Source organism: Zingiber officinale, chromosome 10B (genome assembly GCF_018446385.1).
Source record: "Zingiber officinale cultivar Zhangliang chromosome 10B, Zo_v1.1, whole genome shotgun sequence".
NCBI lineage: Eukaryota > Viridiplantae > Streptophyta > Magnoliopsida > Zingiberales > Zingiberaceae > Zingiber > Zingiber officinale.
This window is the reverse complement of record NC_056005.1, coordinates 37,882,423-37,892,321: the sequence shown is the minus strand read 5'-3', so window position 1 is coordinate 37,892,321 and position 9,899 is coordinate 37,882,423. Positions and strand designations below refer to the sequence as shown.

Genomic DNA, 9,899 nt, shown 5'->3' with positions numbered 1-9,899 from the left:
ACTCGTACTCTTCCTCGGACTCGAAATCTTCGTTTCTTGCCATAAGAGAAAGATAGCTCGAGTGCTTCAGTTCTTCCGCATCGCATTCTTCGGAAGATGACTCATTCCACGTCGCTTTGAAGACCTTCTTTCTTCTTGTTGACTTTGAATTTTCCTCCCTCCGGTTAGGGCATTGCTTTTTGAGATGCCCCTTTTTGTTACATCCATAACAAATCATTTCTGATTTGTTTTGTATCTGGTTGACTGATGTCTTCATGGTGCTCCTTTTGAATTTCTTCTTTGTTAATAGTTTTCTAACCATGTTGACCAGCTCCTCTTCATTGGTTGAGTCTGAGTCAGACTGACTTTTTGGTTCCTTCTTGGCCCTGATCTTAGTTTCTTTGCTTGATTATGCATATAAAACAATTCCTTTCTCGACTTGACTTAAGTTAGACTGTTTATGTCATTCTAATTCACAAAATAGTTCATCTAATTTAAGATTTGAAAGATCCCTTGAAACTCTGTATGCATCTACTATTGATGCCCACAAAGCATTTCTTGGGAAAGCGTTTAATGCATACCTTATTGTGTCATGGTTCTCCAGGTTGTGTCCAATTAGATGTAGGCCATTGAGAATGTCTTTCGGTTGAGAGTTTAGTTGCATGGCCATCTCTCCAGGAAGCATTTTAATATTAAACAAATTATTCAATAACAAATCTCTTTTGTTTACCTTAGATTCGTCGGTTCCTTCATGCAACTTTACCAGATAATCCCAGAGTTCTTTTGTATTTTTGTAGGGCCTGACTCGATTCAGTTCCTTCATCGTTAGGCCGCAATGAATGATGTTGATTGCTTTGTAGTTCAGTTGTGTCTTCTTGATCATCAGAGGAATTCAGTCTTCTGGTTCTACTAGTCTTTTTTCTACCATCAGGGGAGTGTATCCTTTGAGTATGGTGAACCAAAGTTTGATGTCAGACTTGAGGTAACACTCCATTATGTTCTTCCAATAGTTGAAGTTCTCTCCTTTGAACAATGGAGGACAAACTGTGTTATATCTTTCTTGGTAGGAGCTTGTCATCCTTGCTATCAAAGAAAAAAGAAAGGAAGATTTCCACGGCTCTCGTCTTGGGATTAGTAGTGTGAGATATAAAAATTTAAAAAATCTTTTTAAGAAGAAAAGAAAAAGTTTTTAAAATTACTTTAAAAAACGATTAAGTATTTTCAGAGCTTCCAGGCTCTGATACCAATTGAAGGATCGAAGAATACGATGGGGAGTGGGGCGGGGTGAATATTACACGTTAAAATCTTTTCTTTTGCTTGTAATCAGAATAAGTCAACGGAAATCAAAACGAAAGCAACACAGATGACACAAGTTGGTTACTTGGTTCGGAGTCTAGATCGACTCCTACTCCAAGATCCGTGATCCTTGATCGCACCGTTGGGTAATTTACTAAAATTCTTCTTTCCAAAAACCTCCAAAAATATAGTGTGTACAATATGGAGAATGTAAGATAGTAACAAACTACCATCTTTTAGAAATTAAAACAATACAAGTTTTAAAAAGGTATACCGACAATATGTAGAAGATGAAGCTTGGCCGGTTCTTCTGGATAGAGCAGTTTGATTGTTAAATTGAAGCATCGACGAATAGAAGCTTTTCACAGGATGAACAGAAGAACAGATTGTATTGATTCGTTACTTCAGCCTTAGATCTCGAGCTCCATTTTATAAGAATGTCAACGATTGGTCGATCAATCCTTGGGTTTGGTCGATCAAACCCACTCCCTTCCTTCTTCGCTGAGATATGATCTTCAGGCATTTATGACATTTAATGGTTCGGTCGATAGATCACCTTGTTTGGTCGACCGAACGGTGTCCTTTCCCCATTTGTCAAGATTCTTCATTAATGCGCCTTTAATGTGATGATCGTTCAGTTCGATCGATCGATTAAGCTAGCTTCCATCTTTGCCTCAGTTCAATCGAATATGTGCCATGTCTGCTTGGTTTGATTGACCGACCCATATGTTTGGTGGATCGATTAGTCTCTTTACCAACTCTACTTCGACTAATCTCTGGTCTAAATCAACTTGGTTCGGTCGATCGATCTTGGTATTCGATCGACCGATAAACTTCGGTTTCTGTAACACAGAGTTAGAATGAAAGTTTCTGTAAAACAGAGTTAGCACAGTAATATTTGAATAATAATAAGATGCATGAGTAGTAATAGACAGTAACACTATCTTGATCTCAATTTGGAAACCTTCCCGATTTTTTCAGTTGGATCAGCGACATAGGATTTGTTCCTTCCCAGAACATGACCTCACTGTCGCTCCTCCAGTTGTTTACCTCAACCTACCTGCCAAACGTTGATCCTCCAGACCTATTTGGACTTTGCCGCTTAGCATCGGATCGACCCACCAAGACTTTCCCTTGATCTTCGGTCCTCCAGACCTATCGAGCTTCCCCGCCAAGTGTCGAATCCTTTCGACCCACTTGGTCTTTCCGCTTGGCTTCCATGATCTGCTAAGTCTTTCCTACCTAGTCGAGACTAGAGCTTTCCCGGTTGAGTAAACAGCCTGCGCACTCAGTTAACTTGTTAGATCACAATAAGACTTAATTTGAACCTTTGACAACATCAAAACTCAAGTTTGATTCTGGTGCACCCAGCACCAACACATATGACCGGTCGACTCCAGAACTGATCAGACTTCCAAGACTATAGTCGGTCGATTCTAATGGCAATTAGGTTTACGAGGCTCAGTGCCCCTACTTATATATAAGGTAAATGTATGAGACAATTCTTAGTACAAACTTGGTCGGTCTAAGAGTCAGTCGTACTTAAAGGACTTAGTTCTTCATTTCTATTACCAGCCAGTCGACTATTAGGTCAATTTGACTATCTCCAAGGAATAACATTATCAAAAAATCATAATAACTCATCTAAAAATAATAACACGTATCTATTAGAGTAATATATATATATATATATATATATATATATATATATATATATATATATATATATATATATATATATATATATATATATATTACTATTTTATTAAAAATCTCCTCCATTTACTAACTATTTTTGGTGAAGCCTAAAATGAATTTACGTTAATATTCTTTTTTCTATTCACACTAAAAATAATTTCAAGGTTTATTAGTAATTCCACAAGCGAAACAATCAGTGATCTAGAGTTCGAGACTCAGCTGCGACATGTTATTATAAATTTTTCTCATCATTAATTTTCTCTAGTTGTTTTATATAAAAAATATAGTTCTCTTTAGTCTCACATCTTAGAATTGACAACACTGATAAAGCTTTTATAAATATTTTAGGCCGACAATGTTAAAAAATATACTTTTCTTAATTTTTTTTTACTAAGATAAGTATAATATTAAATAAAATTAATTTTTTTTCATATGGAAGTATTTTAATGTTAAAATACTTTAATTAATATAATTTCATTATGGTCAATGTGATTTCAATGTATTATATTACACATGCGACACCTGTACACGATCACTAGTATATCGAGATCAAATTTTCTGTCCCCAAATTTCTCTGTCCTCGTGTCCCCTGTCGATCGGACGGATTAGATTACATCTTAAGGTATCATGACATCTTTAAGATGTGTATAGTATCTTTGTGATATGTAAAACATTCTTGAGATGTAATCTAATCCGTCTGATCGATTAAAAGATACGGGGACAAAAAAATTTGGGGACAAAGTATTCGAACGATAGTATATCCTCCCCGTCTGGAGTTTTCATATGCTACTCTAAACCAAATTCCGCGTAGTTTTCATATGCGCATAGATCTCTATCCGTCCATCTGAAATTCTCAGGGTTAACAGATGAGTCTTTCTAGTGTTTTTATCGTTCGCGGCAGGTTGAACTTACTCACCTAAGTCCCCATTGACTGACGTGCGGTGGACCGCATGGTAATCGAAGAACAATAGAGAGCAACCTCTCGAAGTGAGCACCGGATGACTGCTTCCGCGACTTTGGCGCTCGGAAACCCTAGCCTCGACCTCGCCAAACCGTTGCCGTCGTCCTTTCTCGGCGTCTGGATCCATCCCCAATCTGGATTGTTGCGCCGAGTCGGCTTTGCGTCGCCGTCGTCCGGACTTGCTGTCTCCTGCACCATGACCAAGGAAGTCACGGCCGTTGAGGCAAGCAAGTACGAAAATCCAGGCTTCGGGCTTAGACCAGATTCCTTCGGTCGGTTCGGCCGTTTCGGGGGCAAGTACGTGCCGGAGACCCTTATGTACGCCCTCACTGAGCTCGAGGAGGCGTTCTGGGCACTCTCCAAAGACGAGGAATTCCAGGTTGGTTCGTGTTCGATCTAGTGTCTATTTAGTGTTGTTTATTTTGGTTGAAACTATGATCTTTGCCAAAGCATTGGAGTAGTTTTCGTTGAGATTTTGATGGGACAGATCCTTTGCTTTATTGCTTGCAAACTGGGAATCTGGGATATAGGAATTAAATTGGATCATCTCTTTTTGTTAATTCTAGCTTCTTCTGGATTATCCTTCAGCTGAAAGATTATCATCTCTCCTTTTATAAGAAAACCTTGAAAAATTTCTTGTCATTCCTCATCGTTTGGTTTGAAAGACTTATTTGTATTGAGAGATGGAGGATGAAGGAATTTACTTCTATCTTTCTGTTTGGGAAAATTATTTAAAGGGACATGGGATGGGAACAGAGGAAAGCATATTCCTCCATTCTCCTTCATCCTGAAGTTTAAAGTCTTTATTTTGTATCTTCGTTACAATTCTGCAAAAAGGTCATATGCTGTCCCTGGGCACCCCACACGGTTGACCCCACAGCCATTGAGAGGTAAATTAGGAAATCGAGCATGTCACCACGTGAGAGGGTATTTCCACCGGTTTCGTTGGGCATCGACCCTTGCTCAATTTTGCAAATCTACCACGTGGCGACTCACTCAGCTATGCCTTGGGGACTTGCATCTTCATTACACGTTCTTATTGATAGTGGTATTCTTTCAGAACAATTTCAGCATATCAATATTCCATTGATTTGTTTGATATAGTAAGATTTTCTATCGATTATGGTTTCTTGGTCAATGTGTAATCTATTTCACATTGAAGTATGTCATATATTATGAAATTTGATTAGATTTAAGTACTGGGTGTTGCCCCTTCTTCAATTTCCAAAACAAGATGGAAAATTTCCTTTCTTCTTTCCATCAAATTCAATCTTTATTCCCTTGCTTTCCATCTCCTTAATAATAAGTCTAGTAAGTCTTTTGGGCCTTAAATAATTTTAACTCAGAATTATGTTGCTACTAATAGGTTTTTTTTTTTTAATGGACTATTGGATTAAAATCATGGGAAGCCAAAAAACTATGTAGATACAAAAAAAAGGATAACAAAAATCAAGGAAATATACATGGTTGTTACATTCTTTCTTGCTTCATGTCATTGAATGGCATTTAGTTGCTATCAATTCTTGGTTTCTGTTAAAATTAAATTAAAACCTCAATTGCTTGTTTCTTACCGTCCCATCTTTCTTTGCAGAGAGAGTTAGAAGGAATTCTTAGGGATTATGTTGGACGAGAAAGCCCACTTTACTTTGCAGAGCGGCTGACAGAACATTACAGGCGTTCTGATGGGCAAGGCCCTCATATTTATCTAAAGAGAGAAGATCTTAATCATACAGGTGCTCATAAGATCAATAATGCTGTTGCACAAGCTTTACTTGCCAAAAGGTTGGGAAAGAAGCGCATCATAGCGGAGACAGGAGCTGGTCAACATGGGGTTGCTACAGCTACTGTCTGTGCTAGATTTGGCTTGGAATGTATTATTTATATGGGTGCCCAGGATATGGAGAGGCAAGCCCTAAATGTATTTCGAATGAAGCTTCTTGGAGCTGAGGTTTGTATGTTTTCATATTGTTTCATCACGTTTGCACAAATAATTTTCATTGGAATTTGTGTTGTGCATCACCATGGGTTTCAATCAAAACATGCATATCTATTTTTTTTAGATTGCAATTTTTCTTTATTTTGTGATCTGCCTCGAAATTGTTTCTAAGACTCAAAATACATTGATGCAAGCCGTCATGGTAGTGGTTTCAGATTTTTGTCCAGTTAGTGCTTGTCCGCTGGGAATTTATTTACGAGATATCTGCATGACTGTATTGAGCCCATGCAGGTAAGAGCTGTCCATTCTGGAACTGCCACACTAAAGGATGCCACTTCAGAAGCCATACGTGACTGGGTGACCAATGTTGAGACAACTCATTACATTTTAGGGTCTGTAGCAGGTCCACATCCTTATCCAATGATGGTTAGGGAATTCCATGCAGTAATTGGCAAAGAGACAAGAAAGCAAGCTTTAGAGAAGTGGGGTGGGAAGCCAGATGTTCTTGTTGCATGTGTTGGTGGAGGTTCAAATGCCATGGGGCTCTTCCATGAATTTGTTGATGATAGAGATGTGAGATTAGTAGGTGTAGAGGCTGCTGGCTTTGGATTAGACAGCGGTAAACATGCAGCAACATTAACGAAGGGAGAAGTAGGGGTTCTTCATGGTGCCATGAGTTATTTGCTACAGGATGATGATGGCCAAATAATTGAGCCTCATTCTATAAGTGCTGGGTTAGTAATTGTTTTTAAGTTACTGGACCAACGCCTACTCCAGTTGAATCATACTTAACTATTTATTTATCCCTGATTATTCATTTTTATATGCTAGGTTGGACTACCCTGGAGTTGGTCCCGAGCACAGCTATTTGAAGGATATTGGACGAGCTGAATACTTTAGTGTCACAGATAAACAGGCTTTGGAAGGTAACACAAATTCTCAAATGCTTCGTTATTTGTCTAATTTTGGTTTTTAGTGGAACTGTATCTACACTAATGGTGATAATGACCAACTTAATTGTACTTTTTTAACAACTAGGTGCCTTGTTGTTGTCTGTGTGATTAAGTACAAAAACTACTTTCATTGTTACTTTGAGTCTCAATTTAATCATCCGACTATGCATTGTCTACTTGATTGCCTTATCCACATTTTAAAATAAATTTACTACAGTCTATTAGATTCCCTATTGATATGATAAAAAAAATAGCTGCAGTTGCACTTGAAATCAGATATACAATTCATTATTCATGCTTGCTACAAAATGAAGGCCAGATGAGATCTACTAGGTGTCTGCTATAATCTTTGATGCCTTAGTTTTCAAATTTCTCTTTCTTCCAAACTGCAACATTCATTTGGATAGTTGGGCTGCGATAAGCATGATTCTCGTCATTCTGTTATTTATGAACTTGAATTACCTGCAATCTTTCTGTTTTCAGCTTTCAAGCAACTGTCACGGCTGGAGGGTATCATCCCTGCTCTTGAAACTTCTCATGCGCTTGCATACTTGGAAGATCTCTGTCCAACTTTGCCAGATGGCTCAAAGGTGGTTGTCAATTGCAGTGGCAGGGGCGATAAGGATGTCCAAACTGCTATAAAGCATCTTCACCTGTAATGAGAACATGCTATATTTAATTAATAGTTTGAAAGCAGAGGAAAATACAAAACCAAATTCATCTGTCAGGACTAAGAGCTGTTTGTCGCAAGTCATAGTTCTTCAAAAGTTGCTTTTAGTGGTTAATAAATTCTTATCCATTCTATAGCAATGCTTCCTTGTAGAATGTTTTTGCCAATTTTCTAGTATAATCTTATGGATAGCTTCAGTAAGAACAGTTGCTAGTTTTTTTTTATTTATTTATGTATAGCTTCGTACAAATTATTTAACAGGAGCCCATGGCAGGTAAGCTTAGATTAACCATGGGTTTCTTTCTTACTCTGCACATCTAGCTCCTTTCGGCTGTTTATCCCAAAAATAGAAGTGGAGAGAAAAATCCTGCTAGCGTCAATTTTGAAGGTAATGTCGGTATTGGGGGCACAATATTAAATTCAAAGTTTTGATGTATAACTAATGCTAAAGTAAAGTTGGTTAAAATCTAATAAGTCGTGTCAAGTGTGTAAGAGCAGATTATTTGACAAATGATAAAATTCTGATTGAAAATTAGACAGTGACAAAATCCTAGTAAAATTAGACAAAGTGAAGTCTTGGTTGAGAATCCAATAGTGACTAAGTTATAGTGGATTTAAGAAACTAAAGTCTTAATTGTGAATCAGACAAGAGCTCAGTCTTAGTTGAGAATCAAACATGAAAGTCCTAATTGAGAATTAAGTAGATCAAGTTCAAGTAGAGTCAGCTAAGAGTTGGAGGTTTGACCGATAAGTCCAAGTGTAGTCAGTTGGGAGTTGAAGGCTTGACAAACAAATCCAAATTGTCAAATCCAAATAGAGTCAATTGGGAGCTGAAGACTTGACAATCAAAACTGAGTAAGCCAATCAAAACTGAGTAAGCTTGAGAGTTGAAACTTGGCAAACAAATCTAAGTGAAATCAGTTGGGAGTTGCAACATGACAACTTAGTCAAGATGGGTCAGCTGGGAGCTGAGTATCTAGACCAGAGTAAGTGCGAGTAACTTTACATTCTCTATCATACTTATTACGTGTAACAATTGTAGGAAAGTAAAGTTTGATGGTTCTAGACGACTAGAGGGAGTTCGGGCGACTGACTGGTGATAACTCCTAACGAGTGAAGTCAGAAGGTCCAGGCGATCATAGCTAGGTTAGGGTGACCGGAGCATATGGGCAACCGAAGCTGCTTTCAAGCAACTGGGAGATGATATTATCCAGCGCTCCTAGTGAGTCAAGTCATGATCAGATCTGAGCCCTCTCCATGCAGCTGAAGGGTCATCGGGTGACTGAAGAATGCGATTAACGTTATCTATATGATAAATATTGCAGCCACGTCAATAACTTCCAAGCGACCGAGAAGGCTCCAGTCGAACAAGACTTGCCAAATCAACAACATAGAAGCATTATAAAAGAGTCTCGAGGCAAAGTTTTCAAATCACTCATTCACTAAATTCATTTCATTCTTATGCTTGTACTCTAGTGCTCTCATGCTTTTTGTGCTGCGACAATGACACGTTGCAACTTTCATTTCATTTCCAATTGATAACACCTAGCGCATATTCTTTATATCTTTGTTGTTGTCATACTTGTTTAATTTTTGTGCTTAAATTTTTTAGATTCTTTTTTTATAAGATTTCTCCACCTACTAAAGGCTTTCTGAAAAAAAGAAATTAAGAAATAAGAATCACTTTTTATAATTACTATGCATGTCTCTGTCTCTGATTTAGTTAATCAACTACTTGTATTCTCAATATTTTAGTTAAGTTCTTTGCATATTTGCATTGTCTTGCTGCACTTGATTGAACTAGTGCTAAGTTATTTCTTATTTCAGCCGTGCTGCTCTAGTTTATTTTTTTAGTTATTTTCAATTATTAGCTTGTAAAATTCATACTACTATTCATCCCTCCTCTAGCATCGAGTTCGATCCTATAATTTGGTATCAGAGTGGTTTGAGCTAATATTAACTAGGAAAGTTTGGTTGGGTGCATGTGTAGGTTAGGTAAGAAGTACCCTATCTAGTGCATCTAGTCAAGTGGAACTAGCAAAAGCTAACTCACCTCACTCCAAACTAGTTAAAGCAAGGTATTGTATTAAAGTTGATTTAGTGTTAAATTCTTAAGTTAGTTTGTCTTAAGAAATGGTCGTTGTTCCGATCAAGAAGACTTCTATGCTTCGCCACTACCTAGAAGGTAATTTAGGAAACTCTTACTCAGTTAACCCAAAGTAAAACTCAAATTGAACATACCTTTGTGCATTGTGTCAAATCAAATAAATTAAAATTAATTAATTCAATCCGAGCTTAGCCCATATCCAATCCAAAACCTAATTATAACCATACCAAATCCAAATCCTGTCTCAGACCTTAACTACAACTTGAACAAATCTATGTGCTCTTATATTATTGTGAAAC

General features: G+C 37.5%; 1 protein-coding gene across 1 annotated transcript; it reads left to right on the top strand.

The window, feature by feature from the left end:
* The first annotated feature begins 3,882 nt into the window (after window positions 1-3,882).
* LOC122030003 (tryptophan synthase beta chain 1-like) lies at window positions 3,883-7,694 on the top strand. Its single transcript, XM_042589157.1, has 5 exons — window positions 3,883-4,313; window positions 5,526-5,882; window positions 6,162-6,604; window positions 6,702-6,796; window positions 7,307-7,694. Exons 1-5 carry the CDS (start codon window positions 3,972-3,974, stop codon window positions 7,480-7,482), a joined length of 1,413 nt encoding a protein of 470 aa, XP_042445091.1. The 5' UTR covers window positions 3,883-3,971; the 3' UTR covers window positions 7,483-7,694.
* Window positions 7,695-9,899: the final 2,205 nt, after the last annotated feature.